Here is a 23,398-nt window from a genome sequence, read left to right on the forward strand (position 1 = left end):
CGAGTCACAACAGTTGAAAGTGTAGAACCTATATATACCTCACACAATTACTAATAATAGCACTTCTCCTACTTCAAGAGTGAATGGAAACTCTTTGCCTACAGTTTCTACAGGTGGTCAAGAAATCTAAAAGGTATTAATCTGTTTCACTAACAGTATCAGTTGCAGAAAGCACTGGAACCACAGTAAATTCAGCAAGACCAACAATGACAAAAAAAATTGAAGTAAAGAAAACAGGACAAATAACATTATAGTAATTTGTAATATCAGTATGGGACTTACCTGAAGTACATGAGTGTTACTAAGCAATGTAGCAACATGTTGATCAGATGGTAGCCCATGGGCTCCAATTGATGCAAGGCGTAGTTCCATCTAAATGTCAGAACACAGAGTGGCCTATATGACTTGTGACTCTGCTCCTGCAAATAGGAAACATGTCATTTATCAATCTCCATCTTAAAGGGGGGAGGGGGATGCGGGTGAGGGTGGATATTAAAGTAAGGTAGACTTAAACATTTAACTGTCACCAAATCATTAAACATGGAGCACTGGCTCTAGTGGACAAGAATGGCAAAGGAAATTTATCACAGACATGTTGAAGAAACCATTTCAGCATCCACATAAATAAACTGTAAGGAAACAATGGAAACCTAACTCATGGTGACCGGATGGATAAGTGGAAACTGCGACTCCACAATACATCTATACCTACATACACATTCTGCAAAACTACTTAAGTGCAGACAATGTGACATCTTACTTGGTGTAGGAAATGATATCCCATTCCAGACATACTGTGCACATTTCCTCTATTGAATGTATTTTGATCACAATTTCCACTCATATATAATGTGAGAGATGATGTAGACTGTGTCCAAATTCATTGGGAGACATACAAAATCTGTGGACCCAGTGAACAGAATGGAGCTTAAGCTGTCTGGGAGTATTTGCATAGGGCCAATAGAAACTACGAGGTCTGTTCAAAAAATTTGGAACATTTGTAATTTTGTGTTGTAGCGAGGCACCCCTGTGCAAGCCTGTGTTTAATATGTAACAGCTGGAAGTTTCATTGTTGTATACCTATTAGTTATTGTTCAGAGCTGTATTGAGTAGAATGCTGTGTCACACAGTTTGCAAATTTCGAGATAGCAGAGTTACAGGACCAATGGATCTGCATTAAATTTTGCATTAAACTCAAGAAAAACTTTACAGAGACACACCAAATGATGCAGAAATCCTACGACAGTAAGGAGTTGAGACTTACTTGGTGTTACAAATGGTTCACATGGTTTAAAAATGGCCAGACAGAAGTTAAAGATGACCCTTGTTCAGGACGCCCTTCAACGTCTACTGACGATGCTTATGTCAGGAACATCAATGAAATTGTGCATGCCAATTGAAGACTGACTGTCCAAGATGTTGCAGAAGAATGTAACATTTCATTTGGATCATGTTATTAAATTCTGATACAGTATCTTGGAATGCATTGTGTTGCTGTCAAGTTTGTCCCACAGCTCACAAGTCAAGATCAGAAAGACCTTCGCCTCGCAATCTCTGAAGAGCTTCTGGATCATGCAAATGAGAATGAGATGTTCCTTAAGAGAATCACAACTGGTAATAAGACATGGGTCTATGATTATGAAGTTGAGACCAAAGTTCAGTCTTCACAGTGGACGGGAAAGGTTCTCCAAGAGCAAAAAAAGCTCGTCAGGTCAGTCAAATGTCAAAGCAATGCTGATAGTTTCCTCTGACTTCCAAGGATTAGTTTATCATGAACTTGTGCCACAGCAACAAACTGTAATCAATGGTACTACTGGGATGTGTTGTAACATCAGTGAGAAAATGTGAGATGGAAACAGCCTGAAATGTGGTGAGACTGTTCATGGCTCTAGCACCATGATAACACAAATGCACATTCATCCCTGTTGGTGCATGACTATTGCACAAAAATCAAAATCGCTGTGTTACCTCATCCTCCATACTCTCCAGACCTTGGCCCTGTGGAATTTTTTTGTTTCCAAAGCTGAAAACCCCCTTTGAAAAGACAAAGATTTGCAATGATAGATGAGATACAAGAAGATTCACAGGCAGCTCTGTGCATGATCCAGCCAGATGCTTGCAGACAGTGTGGGGAGCAATTTATCAATTTGGAGGAGAATATTTTGAAGGAGACCATGCAGAATAAGTCAAAGGTAAGCATAGAAAAATTTTGTGGACAAAGTTCTAGAATTTTTTGAACAGACCTCGTATACTGTATTGTGTGTATTATTTTAGCAAGGTAGCAGCAGAACAGCAATTAAACTTATTTTTCAGGAACAGATGAAAGCAATTCTGATGGTTTTATGGAACCTTACATAATAGAAAATTTGCTGCAAAAATAAGCAATTTGTTGTCACAGACCACAGAATGTTACTCTGCTATAAAAAGAAGATAACAGTCATTACTCAGTTTCAGTAAAAAATACAAAGAAAAAGAGAGAACAGAGAAAGGGGTCAAGGAGAAGGGAGAGAGGAAAAAGACAATGGAAGGAGATATTTATGAAAATAATGACACTACTACCAGCACATAGAATTAGTATTGTACAAGCCAGTCAGTATGTACAACTTCAGTTGTCAGTCACACTGTGGACACCAAGAAATTAATAATTTTATTGCAGTTCTATCTTCCTAAGATTTTGAATTAACATCCAGTCATTGCAGTCACCTACAAGTGCTACTATATGCTTGCTGAATTGACAGACCAAATTCCAAGGTGCTGCATAGTCCAGCATACTTTGAATAACCAATCAAGAAGAGAGAAATCATGTGACTGCCTCCTGCATTCACCTATACAGAGATGCTTCTGAATCCCACTCTCTTAAGCTCTAGCTCTCCTCCTTGGCAGATGGCTTAGGCCATCTGTCCCTGCCTCAATTGTAACTTTAATCTTTCTCTGCCTCAGTTTCTTCCTACCATTCCACAGTCACACTGAAGTATCACCCTTCTTTTTAACACCTTTTAACTTCTGACAACCCACACCATTGGCCATGCAACTGGCACATGGGATATAATTCCTGGAGGTTCCTTTATAACCTCACTTCTTCCATGTCACCCACATTCCATTCAAGCCACCCCGTACAGTATTTTATACTTTACAGTTCTGAGATTACACTTGCAGTTTTGGGAACAGTATCCACAAGTAACAAATGATTTTTGAGGTGGTTGTGCATGTATTCTTATGTTTGAAGCAGTCCTATTCTCAGTGCTCACTGTGTACGTATGGTGTTCAACTTGCACCACTCCCCCTCCCCCCCTCCCCTTCCTCCTCCTCCTCCTCCTCCTCTCGTCCTTTCTCATCCAAACCCCATCATTGAGTTTTAGCAATAGTAACACAGTTTAATTTGTCAAATTCCTCTTGCTTAGACCATGGATTTATGCACCAATCTATAGGTAATGGATAACAGTGAGAAATCTGCTGTTGAAAATGAGCATATGCAAGAGACAGTAAATTAATGAACAATGCTTATATTAAGCACTAATTCACATCATCATCATAGGATAGCTTCACCACTGATGAAGGTTATACAGATTGATGAAATTATTTCATGATAAACACAGAAATAGGGGAACTTTTTTGATGAAGACACCACATATTTTTCCTAATATAAACCGCAAAATTATTTACTATAAAAAGTATGTCAACAAAGACACAATGTTATTTAGAGGTGATCATGAACAAATGGAATATATGTCGTGGCAAGATTCAACAGTACACATCTAAAACTAAATTTTACAGTGGAATACGAAGATGAGGGTGCTATAAACATTTTATATTTGCATATGTAGAAAGAATACAGTAGACATATTTTTGGAATCTTTAGGAAACCAACAACCACAGACTCAACTGTAAGTGTTAGTGTGAACCATCTACAAGAACAGAAAATGGCATTCTTCTGAGCTATGTTCCACTGAATTCTGAAATTGCCACTTACCAATCATGAGAAAACTAGGGAGGTGAACATTTTAAAGAAAATTGCCACAGCTAATGGTCATAGAATTGAAGAAACTGAATGCCTACAAAAAACCATGGAAACTAAAGTTAACCAAGATTTAGATACTAAAACCAATTTAAAATATGTAAGTATAACTTACATGGGAGGCATTATGGATAAACTCACAAGGTCCTCCACCTCCAAAAGAAAAAAGTTAAAATAAGCTTCAAAGCCAAAAGTTCATTGCGTTACATGCTTTCCCTTAGTGTTGGTGCATAGAAAGATCATCCAATTCAGGTATTTACAAAATCTCTTGTAATGAGTATAATGGTTTTTATATCGGACAACTGGGATGCAACTTTCTGACAATGTTTAAAAATACTGTAGAAGCATCTAAAGAAAACTTACCTTTGGTAATCACCTTATTAAAAATAAGCATACAACAAACCATAAAAGACACAGGGGATAATACTGGAATTTTACATATTGCTGCTAAGGTTTCACTGATGAACATGCTGGAGGAAATGGAAATCTACAGTCACATGAAAAGAAGAGTGAATAAGTTACTTAATGATGAAACTGAGCTGAGGGAAAAGCAATTACTAGAACTGTTCACAAAATGGATATAAGTTTGCCTCAGTTGCCTCATTTTATTGGATACACTTTTGATTTGCAATTTGTTGACTTTGTTGTTAAGCTTCCTCCCACCATGCCAACTTTTAACCTTTGACTATACTTGCAAAGTTTTATCAGTTTTTACTCTTCCTATGCTGGTTAGGCTGCTACTCTCTTTTGTTTTGCCCTCTCCTGAACTTGAGGGCAATATTACAGAAAGAGTAGAGGAAGTAGACAAAGATAAGATGGGAGATATGGGACAGTGAGAAGAAAAATTGACACAGCACTGAAATACCTGGAGTAGATGACATTATCTCACAATTACAGTGATCCTTTCGACAGCCAGCCATGGCAACGCTATTCCACCTGGTGTGCACGATATTTGAGATTGGTGAAGCACCTCCACAGACTTCAAGGAGAACATAATTTCAAAGAAAGCAGGTGCTTACAGGTCTCGATATGACCAAACTATCAGTTTAATAACTCATGCTTTCAAATCAGTGACACTAATTATTTACAGAATAATGGAAAAACTGATGGAGGCTGTCCTCAGGGAAGATCAGTTTGGGTACCAGGGAAATATAGGGAACACACAAGGCAACATTAATCCCAAAACTTCTCTTAGAAGATAGGTTAAGGAAAGGCAAAGCTATGTTTATATCAGTTACATGTTCAGAGAAAGGTTTGGACACTGTTGAGCAGAAAATACACTTTAAAATTCTGAAGGTAGCATGGATACAACACAGTGTGTGAGAGGTTAATTACAACACGTATAGAAATTAGACTGAAGTTTACAAGAGTTGGACATAAAAGGAGAGCAGTGGTTGAAAATGGAGGGAAACAGGGTTGCAGCTTTCCATAATGTTGAAATTATAATTAAATCAAGACCCTAAGCTGCTGACAGGTGTTGATATACATCAACAGGGACAGTTGAAAATGTGTGCCTCGACCGGGACTCGAATCTGGGATCTCCTGCTTACATGGCAGATGCTCTATCCATCTGCACCATCGAGGGCACAGAGGATAGTGCGACTACAGGGATTTATCCCTTGCACGCTCCCCAAGAGACCCACATTCCCAACTTAATGTGTGCAGATGCACACGCACTGCCCAAACTCTTACGGGACTCGGTAAGATTGTCTGCCGCAAGTAATGAGTGTAATGGGCAGGGGCACCACAAATGTAGTGTGTGGACATTAAGTATGTGCACTTCACCTTCATTTTGTTGCAAATGCTTCAGCAATTAACTACTAGGTTTTTAACACTACTATGGGGGGGGGGGGCATTCCTTTCAATCTTACACTAACACTTCTCAGTCTCCTACAGCTTCCATTATCTGCACTGGACGGAGAGATGCATAATTTACGAAGTTGAAACTAGTTTGTCACAGAACCTTCAAAGACTCTGGTTCAACCCTTCTACTCGATTCAGAACCAGGGCACCATGACCAGTTCTGGGGACAATGCTGCTAACTGTGAGCTCTGTTGAAACTTCATACATAAGGCTGGTCTTCTCAAGCCTCTTTGCCATTTGCTGGAATGATCCAAGAATGACCTCAGTGCCCAGATAACAGGCATCATTTGTTCAAATGTGTACCACAATCCGCAGTTAGTTGCACCCTGCTCCCCCACTGGCTGCTGGAGTAGCCTCTTCAACATGTTGAAAAAGGTATGTACACATATACACTGAGTACAGCTGGTGTTTGTTCTTGTCCCTTGCTGCCACTTCCCTAAGAGGTGCCATTATTCGCTGTACTTTTGAACAGCTGACAATTAATAGACATACTGCCACTAGTAATCTAGCTCTGTTAAACACGTAGATTAATGATATAGCTCCCATTAAGCTTCATCAGGGCAATGGTACATTCAGAATTCAAATAGAAAACAGCAAGGAGATTCTGCATCACACTATTATCAGTAGCACTAGATTAAGTTCCCACACCTTTAACAGTGAAATCAAAGAAGGGAAACATCTAAATGGAACACATCTCAACCATCTTCATTTTCCTGATGACACTGCAGTATTTGCCTCTACAGAAGATAAACTTCAACAACACTGTAAGAACTTAATACAGCAAGGCTGACAGTACATAGCAAAAATAACTGACAAGGACACTGAAATCACAAGGAAACTGAAATAATGTGTAATTAATACAATGAAAAGAAAATTGTATATATTAACAATGAAATCATATTATCAGATAATAAAGTTTTGTATTTTGTTAACTTTACGCTATATGACTGTAGACACAGGAACAGAAATAGATGAGCAAGAAAGCTCTGGAGAGCTTTTGGGAAAGGAAATAAAGTTTTCAAAATGAAGATTTCAGTTTCTCTGAAGCAGTTAGTTTTCTATCCACATACTACAGTTTTGCCTCATGACAGTGAGACACTTTTTTCAAATGAAAAAAAATAAAAAATAAAACTGAGGTTTTTCAAGCAAGAAACGAATTCTGGAAATCACAAGGAGAAACTTTTAGAAAAAAAAAAACATCCTTAATAATTTTTATGACAAACCATATTTTAAAGTTTTGTTTTCCAAACACCATATTTTACTTTGACATTCACCAAGAATTGAAACCTGAAATATGTTAAGAAAGATTGCACAAAAGAACACTAGCCGCTGTTACATTTAAGTCTTCTTGTAACCAGTGTCTGGAACAAAAGCTCAAGGTTGTGAAGGTGATCCTCTGGAGTTCCACCTATTAACAAATGTTATCAATGTATGCAGCACATTTGGGAAAATAATCTTGCTGACGATATTGCTCAAGGTAGACCAGAGTCTCATATTCCTTTGGGTTTATAAAAGTATGCCTGCCACAGAAGACAGTCTCGGGTCATTCACTGCAAATGCAAGAGCCTTTTATTTCCAGTAATTGTATACTTCATTTTATTAATGTTAACTTCCCTAATGATTTCATCACTTGTCATTCATAAAGTCACTACTTTAGCACATCTTGATAAAAATCTTATTTCTGATGTTTCTAACCTTCTCTTATCTCAGTGCCTAATGTCCATGTCTTACTCCCACATAACAGAGATTTAGAGATGTTGTGCATTCTGATTTTAAGATCTTTCATCATGTGTTTCCCAAAGTGCCTGTTAGTGCATCCATTTACTTTGTTGTATTTCTTCTACACCTGTCAGTCAATGTTATCAACTTTCTATATGATTGCGCAGACATGGGGACACTGAAATGGGAAAGTCCTTAATAGTCAATCAAGCTCTAGGATAATGATGTGACTTGTCAATTTTTTTTTACCTCTGCATAAATAATCTGTGGAAATGGCTTGGTACATACCAACAGAGAACAAAACTGAGGATAACAGATATATTACGACAATTTTGCTCGCAGATTATCAAGTACTACAGCAGATTCAGGAGACAACATGCAAAGGAAAGTAAGAACAAGTGTATAAAATATTACGGACTTATTGAAAACAAAGGCTATGCAAGGGAAATAGTTGTAGAGGACTAAAGTAATGGATAACCAGAAAATGATACAGCAAACACCTTCATTTAAGTACTGTATTTGTAATGCAGTACATCAAAGGAGCTGGTCTCCTAGTTTGTTACTACATGAAGCTCATGTGCTGACTAAAGACAGTTTTAAAAAGTGACTCAAGCAGTGGCTTATCCAAAGATGCCCATATAACTTGGATATAACATGAATATTAATAGAAGAAACAGTCTTGTACTAGAAATGAGTACAGTAATTGTAGCATATTGTAAAGTATCTGTAATTTATAATTGTAAAAATTTATACAATGCCCAGCATGTAAAATTCTGTGCTATGAGCAGATAATAAATAAATAAATCCCTTTTGAAGCAGTATCATAAACTTACCTTCAGTTAAACATTCCATATGGCCTTTATTAATATAAATGGTTATCTTTTCAAATCTCTCTAGCCCCTGCCATATTTCAGCATTTCATGGGTCAAATACTACAGGGCATTCCCAACTATGCTGCATACCTTGAAAATATTTGGTAATAGGTGGGACCCCAGAGGATCACCTTCAAAACCTTGAGCTTTTTTTCAAGACACTGGTTACAAGACAACTTAAATACAACATCCACAAGTTTTCTTTTGTGCAATCTTCCTTGGATATTTTGGGTTTAAATTCTTGGTAAATGAACTGGTACCAATGCAGGATCATGTTGCAGTGGTCAATAAAATGCAGTCCCCCATGAATGTCACAGCCTTGTAAGTGCATCTGGGTAAGATCCACTACTGTGGCTGATTCCATGCAAACCTAGTAAAGATCTCTTACCCACTGAAACAGCTATGCCATGGCACATGTTTTAAATGGTCATCTTGCTATCAACAGGGTTTCCACACTGTTTTTATAATGTACTCTGCAATGTCCTTCAGATATAGTATTTCATGTCAAGACAAGGCTGCGACAATAATCATAGTCTCTCCTTGTGCAGGAAGCACAGCAATTGTGCAAGTACAGGATGTACTCACGTAACGTGGGAAATCTGAGTTAGAGGCTCAGTCTGGCACAAATTTTCATTGTCACCAATACATTGTGCAGCTGCAATATGGTCACAATCGCAAATGTGAATGCATTTCCTTAAAAGACTGCCTTAATTGGGCATTGTATTTAATGATGTACACCCCTGGTTTGCCTCTGGCAGTAGCAACAAACACATCTCCTATAAATATCCTGGCAGCACTGAGTGTTCTATTGCATATGCATATATGCCCTCAGCAACACTATTCTCATATAGAGAGGGAGGCCCTTGCCATTATTTAAGCAGATCATAAATTTAACCAACATGAACTGGTGTCTTTCCTGATCAAAAATTCAGATCTCTATTCAGCTGTGTCCAACTTTCGCTTAATACTGCATGATGTTGTAACTGCCACATGCAAGAACCCACCTTGTTCACTCTGTACAATTTAGGTGGCCAGACACACCTCGTGGACCCAAATTTTGTGCCTATTAGTCACAGCAGCAATAAGTACGTCTAAATCAGGGAAAACTGTTGTGGATTTCAAATTGGGACCATTGCCATGTCCTGATTCCTCTTCCTCTAAGGCCCCAAGTGTTGTGCCAACTGCACACTGCCCAGTGGGACTTGTCCTGGATAAAAATTTTGGCATGACAACATATATTCTGACCAAAAGTGACTCTACCATCACCAACTTGGTCTGCCTGTTAGGCTCATCCAGCTGTACCTCCCTAGCAGTTCTCTACATGGCCAGACACTGGGGAATTGTGGGATTGTATCCGTTTAGATTTTGCAGCCTGTTTTTGGACTCCATGTGGTTGATGATCATTTACTGCTTTTCTTGTTTCTCTTTTGTGTTCTGCATGTCTCAGGTTACTACTGTTGCTACTATTGCAGGCTTGGAGAAAAAGTCTTTGCCCTTGAAGGCACCCCACGCGCTTTGGTTTCTGATAACAGGATGACTTTTATGTCCTATGACTTCAAATGATTTTGCATCCATAATGGGATTCAAGAACTTTGTACTGCACATTTGCACCCATCCTCCAACAGTCTTGTGTAAAGCTTTATCTGCACACTCAAAACCCAGCTCCAGAAGGAAATGATCTCAAACACTGCATCTAATGCTGTCTGTAGCTTCCTAGCAACTTTACAGGGCCATTCTGATCAAGGGCCACAGCCTGCGAAGCTGCTTCATGCTCACCCTCATCACAATGTTTTGGGTATACTGTGTGTTGTGCCGTGTGTTCATACAGTGTTGTTGCCACACATAAGATGTGGCCACCACCTTTTCGACCACTGTGTGCCAATGCTCCAGTGGCAGCAGTGTAGCTTACTTCAAAGTGTTCACAGTGGGGGCACCAGAAGAGATGCAGCAGTCGTACTGCTGGAGTCGACAGAGTCAATCAGGATGCAGCCCCATGTGATTAAGTCGTGGCTTTGCGGCCTGGTAGCACAGTCATCTGGTGAGCCTCCTGGAGTAAGGAGCAGGTCTCCTCTCAGTTGTGACACTGTTACTGTGATAGTGTTTATGAGAGATGAACTTTGGCTATGGACCAGGACATAAGCGATTACACTGAGTATGTTTAACCTCCATCCCCCCCATGAACCATGCACCTTGCTGTTGGTGGGGAGGCTTGCGTGCCTCAACGATACAGATAGCCATACCATAGGTGCAACCACAACGGAGGGGTATCTGTTGAGAGACCGGACAAAAGTGTGGTTCCTGAAGAGGGGCAGCAGCCTTTTCAGTAGTTGCAGGGGCAACAGTCTGGATGTTTGACTGATCTGGCCTTGTAACACTAACCAAAATGGCCTTACTATTCTGGTACTGCGAACGGCTGAAAGCAAGGGGAAACTACAGCCATAATTTTTACCGAGGGCAAGCAGCTTTACTGTATGATTAAATGATGATGGCGTCCTCTTGGGTAAAATATTCCGGAGGTAAAATAGTCCCCCATTCGGATCTCCGGGCGGGGACTACTCAAGAGGAAATTGTTATCAGGAGAAAGAAAACTGGCATTCTACGGATTGGAGTGTGGAATGTCAGATCCCTTAATCGAGCAGCTAGGTTAGAAAATTTAAAAAGGGAAATGGATAGGTTAAAATTAGATATAGTGGGAATTAGTGAAGTTCGGTGGCAGGAGGAACAAGACTTTTGGTCAGGTGAATACAGGGTTATAAATACAAAATCAAATAGGGGTAATGCAGGAGTAGGTTTAATAATGAATAAAAAAAAAATAGGAGTACAGGTAAGCTACTACAAACAGCAAAGTGAACGCATTATTGTGGCCAAGATAGACACGAAGCCCATGCCTACTACAGTAGTACAAGTTTATATGCCAACTAGCTCTGCAGATGGCGAAGAAATTGATGAAATGTATGATGAGATAAAAGAAATTATTCAGGTAGTGAAGGGAGACGAAAATTTAATAGTCATGGGTGACTGGAATTCAAGAGTAGGAAAAGGGAGAGAAGGAAACATAGTGGGTGAATATGGATTGGGGGAGAGAAATGAAAGAGAAAGCCGTCTGGTAGAATTTTGCACAGAGCATAACTTAATCATAGCTAACACTTGGTTTAAGAATCATGAAAGAAGGTTGTATACATGGATGAACCCTGGAGATACTAAAAGGTATCAGATAGATTATATAATGGTAAGACCGAGATTTAGGAACCAGGTTTTAAACTGTAAGACATTTCCAGGGGCAGATGTGGGCTCTGACCACAATCTATTGGTTATGAACTGTAGATTAAAACTGAAGAAACTGCAAAAAGGTGGGAATTTAAGGAGATGGGACTTGGGTAAACTGAAAGAACCAGAGGTTGTACAGAGTTTCAGGGAGAGAATAAGGGAACAATTGACAGGAATGGGGGAAAGAAATACAGTAGAAGAAGAATGGGTAGCTTTGAGGGATGAAATAGTGAAGGCAGCAGAGGATCAAATAGGTAAAAAGATGAGGGCTAGAAGAAACCCTTGGGTAACAGAAGAAATATTGAATTTAATTGATGAAAGGAGAAATTATAAAAATGCAGTAAATGAAGCAGGCAAAAAGGAATACAAACATCTCAAAAATGAGATCGACAGGTAGAGGACAAATGTAAGGATGTAGAAGCTTATCTCACTAGGGATAAGATAGATACTGCCTACAGGAAAATTAAAGAGACCTTTGCAGAAAGGAGAACCACTTGCATGAATATCAAGAGCTCAGATGGAAACCCAGTTCTAAGCAAAGAAGGGAAAGCAGAAAGGTGGAAGGAGTATATAGAGGGTCTATACAAGGGTGATGTACTTGAGGACAATATTATGGAAATGGAAGAGGATGTAGATGAAGATGAAATGGGATATATGATACTGCGTGAAGAGTTTGACAGAGCACTGAAAGACCTGAGTTGAAACAAGGCCCCCAGAGTAGACAACATTCCATTAGAACTACTGACAGCCTTGGGAGAGCCAGTCCTGACAAAACTCTACGATCTGGTGAGCAAGATGTATAAGACAGGTGAAATACTCTCAGACTTCAAGAAGAATATAATAATTCCAATGCCAAAGAAAGCAGGTGTTGACAGATGTGAAAATTACCATACTATCGGTTTAATAAGTAACAGTTGCAAAATACTAATGCAAATTCTTTACAGGCGAATGGAAAAACTGATAGAATCCGACCTCGGGGAAGATCAGTTTGGATTCCATAGAAATGTTGGAACACGTGAGGCAATACTGACCCTACGACTTATCTTAGAAGAAAGATTAAGGAATGGCAAACCCAAGTTTCTAGGATTTGTAGACTTAGAGAAAGCTTTTGACAATGTTGATTGGAATACTCTCTTTCAAATTCTGAAGGTGGCAGGGGTAAAACACAGGGAGCAAAAGGCTATTTACAATTTGTACAGAAAGCAGATGGCAGTTATAAGAGTCGAGGGACATGAAAGGGAAGCAGTGGTTGAGAAGGGAGTGAGACAGGGTTCTAGCCTATCCCCAATGTTATTCAATCTGTATATTGAGCAAGCAATAAAGGAAACAAACGAAAAGTAGGTATTAAAATCCATGGAGAAGAAATAAAAACTTTGAGGTTTGCCGATGACATTGTAATTGTGTCAGAGTCAGCAGAGGACTTGGAAAAGAAGTTGAACGGAATGGACAGTGTCTTGAAAGGAGGGTATAAGATGAACATCAACAAAAGCAAAACGACGATAATGGAATGTAGTCGAATTAAGTCGGGCAATGCTGACGGAATTAGATTAGGAAATGAGACACTTAAAGTAATAAAGGAGTTTTGCTATTTGGGGAGCAAAATAACTGAGGATGGTCGAAGTAGAGAGGATATAAAATGTAGACTGGCAATGGCAAGGAAAGCATTTCTGAAGAAGAGAAATTTGTTAACATCGAGTATAGATTTAAGTGTCAGGAAGTCATTTCTGAAAGTATTTGTATGGAGTGTAGCCATGTATGTAAGTGAAACGTGGACGATAAATAGTTTAGACAAGAAGAGAATAGAAGCTTTTGAAATGTGGTGCTACAGAAGAATGCTGAAGATTAGATGGGTAGATCACATAACTAATGAGTAGGTATTGAATAGAATTGAGGAGAAGAGGAGCTTGTGGCACAACTTGAGTAGAAGAAGGGATCAGTTGGTAGTACATGTTCTGAGACATCGAGGGATCACCAATTTAGTATTGGAGGGCAGTGTGGAGGGTAAAAATCATAGAGGGAGACCAAGAGATGAATACACTAAGCAGATTCAGAAGGATGTAGGCTGCAGTAGGTACTGGGAGATGAAGCAGCTTGCACAACATAGAGTGGCATGGAGAGCTGCGTCAAACCAGTCTCAGGACTGAAGACCACAACAACATGTTTCACCTGTTTTCACATTAAATCTTCTAAGCTGTAATCAATTACGACTTTCCATTTGGTAATTTGTAATTGGGCACAACACTATGCCCACTGCTGGTGCATGTCGTCATCAAGGTCTGGCCACTCCAGGTGGGCACCTTCATGTAAACTCATCAGTTCAGGCACCACCCAGCCTGGATCCTTTGGATGAACTCCACCAACCACAGATAGTTGTTGCATACAGTGGCCTCCACCCACAGACTTCTGTAGCACCACTGAGATATGCTTCTCCTCCACCATCCTTCTCAACAGCCACTCACTCACCCTCCTCTGGCAGACCTTCTAGTCCATGGCGACTTGATCTCCCATCATGTCTTGTCCTGCCTCAGCCCTGCATAGTGATGTGCATGGATACTGACGCCCATTTCCAGTGGCAATTCCTCCACAACATACACCATCTTTGTCTTCTCCCCTGGCAGTTGCGTTGCTTGGAAGTGGAAAGGGGGGTAGGAGGGGGGAGGGGGGGCAGAAATACTGTTGCCACCTGATGTTACCATGGAAACTGAATAGCTGGCTCATAATTACTATTGACTGTTCTGGTGTCACTACTCAGGTGGCACTGATCCTTAGGCATGGCCTCTGATGGGATCATGCCAAACTCTGGCATATAAGGTGCTTGGGCCTGCCTAAGCCAGTGTACATGCGAGCAGTAGACTGCACACCCCAAGCCTGTCACGTTGTCTACTGTGTTATTCCGGTGGACTATTTGCAATAGATGAAACTATCATATGACTTGGATTGGACTTCACTTGAGAATATGGACTTAAGATAGCTTGCACCGCTTTTAGAAGCACTGTGTTTAAATATCTTTTCTTGTGAATAAACTCTCTTGTATGTGGGTGTACTTCACCTTTTAGGAAAGTGATCAAATAAACAATATTTTGCAGAACATCAGGAAAGCTTTTATAACTAATAAAGAGATTGAATATTCTCAGAAGAGAGAATCTTCAAAAATGATTTTGCTACATGATCTTGTGAAATAAGTACTTTATTGACTTTTCTACTTTGACCCAAAAGATAATTCCCTATGGCAACATGGGGTGAAATAATCTAAAATACATTGTCATAATTTGTCAGCAGAACAGTACAATGCGATATTTGTTAGTTCAAAATATGCTAAATTGAGCTTATCTATCAGTTTATCAATGTGCTGACTCCATTTTAGATTTTTGTCATTTTGACATGAAGGTTTTACACTTGACTTTGTTAACTGTATTGCTGTTAAACCTTTAGAGGATATAGTGAGATTTATTGTATGATTAAGCACAGAATCATGTCAGAAATATTAAAAAGGAACAGTGACACTTGAAATGGCATATTACCATGTCTTGCCATGTGGGGTTGCTCAGGGAGATGGAGATTCACTCATTACTTATTTTGCTTTCAGTTTTCCAAATATTACTTCTGCACAAAAATTTCAGGAGAATCAAATAACCTATACTTGACAAGAAATTGCTGCTGATGTCAATATAAAGGACAATACAACACATATCCTATTGAGAACATTTCACAGAAGTATTTGCAGTGATGACAATCACAGTTAATTGCCAGAGAAAATATGATGGCCCTACTTCTTTTTGATGACTCATAAGTTTTATTGGTGGCTAAGTACATTTGTTTGTAGAACAGTACTTCTCAGCACAAGGTACAGATACAAGGATCAGCATTTCCATTGCAATGGGGTACACCATACCAATATTTTCCCATTAGAAATATATAATTGTACTTTCCATTTTTCTGAATGAAAATGAATGTTCAATAAATGAATCTGAATTTCACTGTCAATTTGCCAGACCTCTCTGTTAGGCTGCAGGCAGGCTTTCAAGAACATGAGTAGTATCTTGCTTAGAAAACATTTTGTACCTACATAATATTCATTTGGTTCACTGAATTGTTCCTCAAAGGTTCTGTGCATTTGCTGTCTCATTGCTGTTATACGTAAACTGAAGCTAACTCTCCTCAGGAAGTATAAACTTACCTTGTGTATAGGAGTGCCCCAGAAGTCATTGGAGAAGATGTTGCGGAGAGGAGTCTGAGGCCGAAGGTCGCGGTTATCCTTGATGGCACTGATGTCGTCGAAAACAAATCCGCATTGTAAACTGTTATAATAGCAGAGAAGGCATACAAGCAGCAGCACTGCTGATAGTGCATGCCTGACTGCCATCTTGCAATACTGCAAAATAAAACAAACAATGTATGAAGTCTGACTACTAATACATCTCTGCAAAGTGTAACTACCTGCACACCCACTGACTGTGGCAAATATTAACCAGCAATAACAGGTTTAATAGAAAAAGCTGATAAAAAGTATTTGAAACTCACAAACATCTGGAATGTGACTGTTGCAGTACTGAGAATTCTTAACATAAAAACAGTGACAATGAAGTTTGTTAAAAACCTTTCCTGATGTGTACAGTGTGATTACAGAAAATCCATTCACTGTGATAACAGTTGCATCAGGCTTATGGAGTGCACAATATGATCAGCTATGGGTATATGTATCTCTCACTATTATTTCTTTTTCTCAGTTTCTAAATGTGTTCTTACTTTCTTGAATTGATTGATTAAAATGGTGAAGACCACTTCTCTACATTCTTTACATAGCAAGAGCAAAGGTTGTTCCTAAAATGAAATGGGAAATTTTTCACTTAGAATGAACAGCATAACCTAAGGCTTTCCCGTGTCCGTCAGTTTTGCTTGTTATTCTGCAACATGTGTAATGCATATAATTTTCTTTGAATCATCACTAATCTAAGGCAGACACATAGATTTCTGACAAAGTGTGTGACCTGTCATATTATTCATATTGTGATATAACACAGTAACAATTATATTTAGATACATTTGCTATGTCACAGCAGTTTTCCTTCAATGATCATATCCAGTAACACTGAAAATTTGCCAACAGCCTTCGTAACATACTCACAGAATTGTGCCAATAAGGAAGTCTAAGTGTCTTACACAACATTAAAGGCATATTTCGCAACATGAGCTGCATACAAACATTCCAGTAACAGCATGACACAAAAAGAGCCAACAGTAAATCCTATATAAGTCTTACTGCTGGATGTGCTTGTGCCAAGCAGTCAACAGAGTATTTGTGTTTTAATTATGTTCCAGTGTAAGACAATTAGACTTCCTGAACCATGAGACTGACACAATTTTGTGAGGATGATACAAAGGCTGTTGGTGAATTTTTAGTGTTTCCTGATGATAATCGCTGAGTGAAACTGGTTGTGATGTAATAAATGTGCCTCACACAGCTGTGGTGGTTCTTATCAAAATTAACAAAAAACTGTCATGGAGCACAATATGATCAACATCAATAATAGATGAAATTATTAAATCTCCTCACTAAACTAATGGCACAGATCATATATGCTGTTGAAATAATTTTCTTTCCTAACAATTTTAGACACACTACTTTAACTTAAAGTCAACAGCAAACAACAGATAAAAAAGAAATTAGGAAAACAAGAGAGAGCTACTGAAAGAAAGGGGGCTGTAATTTATTTATTGATGGCATCAGCTGTGCCTGTATTGCTCATCTGATAAGAGAACTGCTTGCAGAAGGCAAGGTTATGGAGTTGAAGCCCAGTCTGGCACTCAGTTTGTTCTCGCTCATGTTCAATTTTTTCATTAGTTATACAGCACAAACCTATGTAGAATATAAAGCTTTGTGCAGCCCTATCCTCGTAAAAACATACTTATATCCTGTTTGCTTATGTATATTTTGGGGTACCTATTTTCATTATATTACAGTCACAAATATCATATCATTGTGGGATGATCCCTGGATGACTAAATAAATAAAGAAATTTCAAATATCTGCAACCAAAAAATAACTGAAGAAAAATTTAACAGCAATGACGCAGCATCGAGCAACATATGAAGAAGAGACAATTCTAGTGCCAAACTGTGCTTGGCAAACTGAAGAAATCTAGACAAATTGTTTGGTTCTTATTAACTAGCTGCTAAAAGGTGTAAATCAATGATTTAAGCAGACAAGCACCAAGATCAAAACCCGCTCTGGACAATTAGACATATTATAAACTATTTTTCAAAAAGTTACTTCGCAGAAGAAACAAAAAGCCACATTCCTGTTTATCAGCATAGATATTGCATAGGTAGAATGCCTCATTCAAAAATGAATACACCCACGAGTTTTAGTAGTAGTAGTACTGTTTGCAATACCATACCAAAAAGAAGTTGAAAGAGAACCTTGGCACCCACTCAGTTCTCTGTTAAACTGCTTGCCGAGCTTTGCACCATCTTTCATCTGCACCACTGTCTACCAAAATACAAACCAGTCAACTAACAGGTTAGAATCAACACCATAACATCTAGGTGACTTATTCCCTTGCCTCCCCTTGCCTCCAGAATAACATGACCTAGTCAATTACATAGGGACCTACAGTTAAATGTCAGATGCACGAGTGCCAACAATCACACATCCACATCCCCAGAATCCCCCTCACATACACACACAATATGCCTGAGCAGAAAGTCATGTACAGTACAAATGGCATCATTCAAATCAAACTTTTCAGTTTGATTTCTGCTTTGGTACAAGCATCTTACCCTGAAGGCCAGTAATAAGATCACGAGGCTTTTAAAACCATAAATTAAAAGGTATTAATTCAATTCCTTTCATTTCCTTTTCCATTCATTTTTTTGAGGATACTGTAGAGAAAGAAATATTTTATGTTCATTATATACCAATGGGGAAAACTGACAGTACAGTTCCAGATATTCTTTAAACAAACAGATGCACGCAGCACACACTACCAACAGTATTTCAAGGTGGTTTTCATGAGAGGGTCATTCATCTACTGTTATAAGGTACTTTCTGATGACAGAATAGTTTCTTCAGGCACTAACTATAGGCCTTTTTGTTGGTTCTGTGGAAAAATATCTGATGTACTGTTTATCTACCTACTAGAAGTCACACTTTTGTGAATAACAATCCAATAATTAATGATGCACATTGCATCAGGCAGATGCTCTTTATACAACTGATGAGGATTTTCAGAATTTACATTACGAATGAAAACACACATGACATTGATGTAATAGTTTACAATATTTATTATTTTATTTTACAAACGAGTGTTTGTGTATTACATTAGTACCTGGTACCCAGCAATGTATGATACATTCTACCAAGAACTGATGGAACACACAGTCAATGCAATTTTCAGAAATTCAACACTAATTGTTCAGTGAGTTCACATCGGCTAAGGTAGCCCAATAAAAGCAGCCACACATCATGAGAGGAAAAGAGCATTCAGGCTAAGTCTCTCCACACATACAGACTTCAATAGTCAGTTGCAGTACTGATGTCTAGCAACAGCATCTGAAATTGTCAGTTGATGCATTACCCACTCTTTACAAGGTTTCAACAATATTAGGAAAAGGGCAGATTCCTACTCACCGCAGAGATGACATGGTGAGTTGCAGACAGGCACAACAAAAGGCCTGTTACACATCATGCATTCAGCTAAAGCAAAAAACTGCCATCTTTATCAGCTAAGACCGGAATGCAACTGGCATGAGGTGTGCATCACATTTCCTCTCTCTCTCTCTCTCTCTCAGTGTGTGTGTGTGTGTGAGAGTGTGTGTGTGTGTGTGTTTTCTTTTTGCCTGTCTGCAACTCAGTGTGTCACCTTTGTGGTAGTAGCAATCTGACCTTTCCCTAACACTGTTGATATTCCAACATGGAGTTTCCACTGTTTTATAAAGTTCCAGTCTGGGTCTGTGCAAAGATGCTTCTCACAAACCAAATTTTTCAGACATCTTTCCATGGCCGCTTGTATTTCTCTAGTTTATTCTTGATTACAACCAAAATGCCACCTGCAACACTGTCTGAGAAACTGCATGAAATGTCATTTGATAATTGCTGCCTGCCTAATGGGATATTGGTTCCCATGCAACACCAGAGGTGATGCTTGCATTGTACGTGAAACAGCCTATACTATAGTTGTTGAGTGACAAATTATGTCACAGGAAGAGTGAGGGGAAGAGAGAAATGGTTTGAAAAGTCGCATGCTGAAGAAGTTACAGAGGGGAAACCTCAAAACCTGTGTAAAATTATCACATCTGAGGCACACAAATATGAATGATTATAAAAAAACTGTGCCTGGTGATATGATGTTTTCAGAATGACATCATTAGATAAAAAATGTAGTTAGAACCAAACATTATAATATTAAGATCAAAATGCTTTTTGTCCTTCTGAAAGCAGACTTCATATTGACTTCCTCTGGAGGAGCAGAGTAGCTTGTTACTGCCTCTGGGATGGCTCAAATATTGAATCTTGAGTAACATACTATCAGTGTTCCAAAACTTCAGTCTCTGTTATAACAGAGTACACACTCATATAACTATAACAATTGTGAACTTTTTTGCTGAGGAAAAAAAAAAGTTTGTGTACTCCATTATTCTGCTAAGCATCTAAACATATCTGTCTATGACTTTCAGCTCAGAAAGGAAGACAATGTTTCACATCAAAAATTTGAAAAATCTCTCACTCCCCTCCCCCCCCCCTCCCAACCAGTGTGTGTGTGTGTGTGTGTGTGTGTGTGTGTGTGTGTGTGTGTGTGTGAGAGAGAGAGAGAGAGAGAGAGAGAGAGAGAGAGAGATTTTATACGACAACAAATAGAAAGAAGCAATGCTTGTGAAATTTGTACAGTCAATGGTGAAAGCCTGTACATAATAACAAGGCTAATCCCATAGCCACAATCAGGGAAAATGCAGTAATATCTGGAGTGCTGAATCATCACTTTTTCAGTCCTCTGTCTCTTTCTTGAAGGTGCAGTGATTTATCACTAGCTATCTCTACAGTTTCATTCAGAAACAGAGTAAGTTTCAAATTGCCTTGGTGCAAATAAACCTGAAGAAATTAAGAGATTTCTGACAAGGCTGTTACAACTATATGCCCAAGGAAACTTAAGCAGAAATTGATATTTTTATATTTCGTGTAAAGATCGTAATGGCAAGACAAGTAAGAGATGAATGTACACAGAAGCAGCTAGCGATCTTTCCCTAACTAGAAGAAAACGAGAGCCTAATGATCATATGAAATGGTCTCTAATATGCATCAAATAATGTGTGTGTGTGTGGGGGGGGGGGGGGGGGGTGAGGGGAAAAATGCAGAATTCATCTGTAATGTTTCAAACTAAGTGGTCAGAAAAACCACAGGTTTAGCCGAGTGAAGCAGATATAGCATCAGCAAGATTGCAAGCAACTACCTAAACAGCGGGAAAACAAATCTCTAGATTTGAAATTTGATCATCTCAAAACTTTGAGAAATACATTATCTCTCTCTCCCCCTTAGAAAAAGAAAGAAGTATGTGCTTTATGGAACTCAGAAATACAGGCCCCCACTGTTTTAAGGAAATTATGTCAACTAAAAAAACTAACAAAATTATTTGTTGCACATCCTTAAGGCATTTTACAATCCAGTGAGCATCAGCTGTAAAATGTGTGATCAAATACAGAATGACTGCAACTTAAGACCATCTCTTTTTAATGGAACTACAGTGCGACGGCCACTAGTTGACCCTCTAAGGCCAGATTTTAAGCTATAATGAAAATAACATACCTCTCAACAGTTTCAGAAGCAGCTGTTACTTTTACTATTATACCATACAGCTTGCACCACACTTAACCCTATCACTTTATACAACCACAAATTCTGAAAGTAAAGCTGTATGTGTCTCCATGAAACATAGGTGACTTATACTCTAAATAATGAGAATGTTAAGTTAGTCTAAAAGTGCTGCAATGAAATGCTGCAAGTCTCAAAGCGAAATATTTATAGTCATGCAATAAATTATTACTTTTGCTTCCTTTGTACACCACTGAAGATGCCTAAAACAACTACAAGAAATATGTTTGGCAAAATAAAATTCGGCTTCAATAGACAGTAGGCCTCATGGCTGGGAGAGCCTGAAGGACAGGTTCAGCCACGTAATTGGAGTGTGGGTGGGGGTGCGGGGGGGGGGGGGGGGTTCAGTGTCATGTTTTTTGTGTTAGAGAACCCAATGCCAGAACACGGCCTATTTCTCTTGAAAAGCACCAAGGGCACTGCCGAGCTTAACATACTCGTACTCATTCGACAGACCTATCACCACCAACAGTGTCATATGCCCTCACTTCATGAGACACTGCAGAGATGTTTGGAATTTAATACAGGGCATTGCTACAAAGACTGGTAATAAAGAGTATACCACCACCTCTTCTCCCCATGCCAGCCAAGTACTGGCAGTGAAAATTTCACCCATTACCAGGATTCCAACTAGCTTACCTCTGCATGATAGATACTCTATCTACCAGATAAAAAGCGCAACATGAATAACTGACCATATGGTTACAACTAGGCCTATATAGAAGGAACACAGGTGTACCTGTAAGGGTTTCACCAAATAACAAAAGTATGGACTGGTTTCTATGAAATGAAACTGCATGTCAACACAAGGCCTTCTTCAATATTAAAATGAAGAATATTTCAAAAGTATTATTATTGGAAGGACGTATGTATATACAGAAAGCAATGTAAACATCAAGTTTTTCCAGGTTCTCTACACTTTTAAAAATGAATCCCCTATGAAAATAGCACAGTGCAGGATAAACAAATGGACAGTGGCAGATATAAGAAAGTGATTGAGCTTCTTAAATATTTTGGTTCCATTAAAAAAAACCATGTAGTTAGCTAGACTTTCTAAACTTTTGTTGAATTACAGAAGGATACAGTTTACCACGAAAATTCTGAAATTGTAAAATAATTCTGGAAACAACGGTAAAGCTCTCTGAAAGGTTACAAAACAGGGAAAAACAAACAAAAACATAACCTAATAATTGAAATAAATGGTTGTAGCTTTGTCATAAGTTGCAGTGACAAAAATTTATTTTTTATTTTTTCATGATGACTAGTTTTGGACACCTGTGTCCATTTCCAAATCATCTGTGCTGTAAGCGTGACAAATAGAGGTGACAAGTCACATACAGAAACTGCCCCTGCATCAATCAGAGTGGTACATGGCCGTCTTAACAACAACCAAGTTAAACCACACAGGCCAGACATTAGAGAGTTCTCTAATGTCTCTCCTATGTGATGTAACTTGCTGTTGTTAAGTACTTGCTTTGAGCACTGCAGGGGTAGTTTCTGTACGTGGGCTATTGCCTGTATTTGTCACACTTACAGCATGGGTGGTTTGAAAATGGACGCAGGTGTTGGAAACTAGTCAATAACATGAATTAAAAATATAATAGAGGGAAACATTCCACGTGGGAAAAATATATCTAAAAACAAAGATGATGTGACTTACTGCACGAAAGCGCTGGCAGGTCGATAGACGCACAAACAAACACACACACAAAATTCAAGCTTTCACAACAAACTGTTGCCTCATCAGGAAAGAGGGGAAGGAGAGGGAAAGATGAAAGGATGTGGGTTTTAAGG

General features: G+C 38.8%; 1 protein-coding gene across 1 annotated transcript in view; it reads right to left on the reverse strand.

The window, feature by feature from the left end:
- The window catches only part of LOC126198684 (protein O-mannosyl-transferase Tmtc3), a 109,770-nt gene that overhangs the window by 79,984 nt on the left and 6,388 nt on the right, over positions 1 to 23,398 (reverse strand). Inside the window, exons 3-4 of the mRNA XM_049935179.1 lie at positions 15,914 to 16,108; positions 283 to 419 (exon numbers count right to left, since the gene is read on the reverse strand). Coding sequence (XP_049791136.1) covers positions 283 to 419; positions 15,914 to 16,099 — 323 coding nt within the window. The 5' untranslated portion in view covers positions 16,100 to 16,108. The remainder of the gene's footprint in view (positions 1 to 282; positions 420 to 15,913; positions 16,109 to 23,398) is intronic.

Source organism: Schistocerca nitens, chromosome 8 (genome assembly GCF_023898315.1).
Source record: "Schistocerca nitens isolate TAMUIC-IGC-003100 chromosome 8, iqSchNite1.1, whole genome shotgun sequence".
Lineage (NCBI taxonomy): Eukaryota > Metazoa > Arthropoda > Insecta > Orthoptera > Acrididae > Schistocerca > Schistocerca nitens.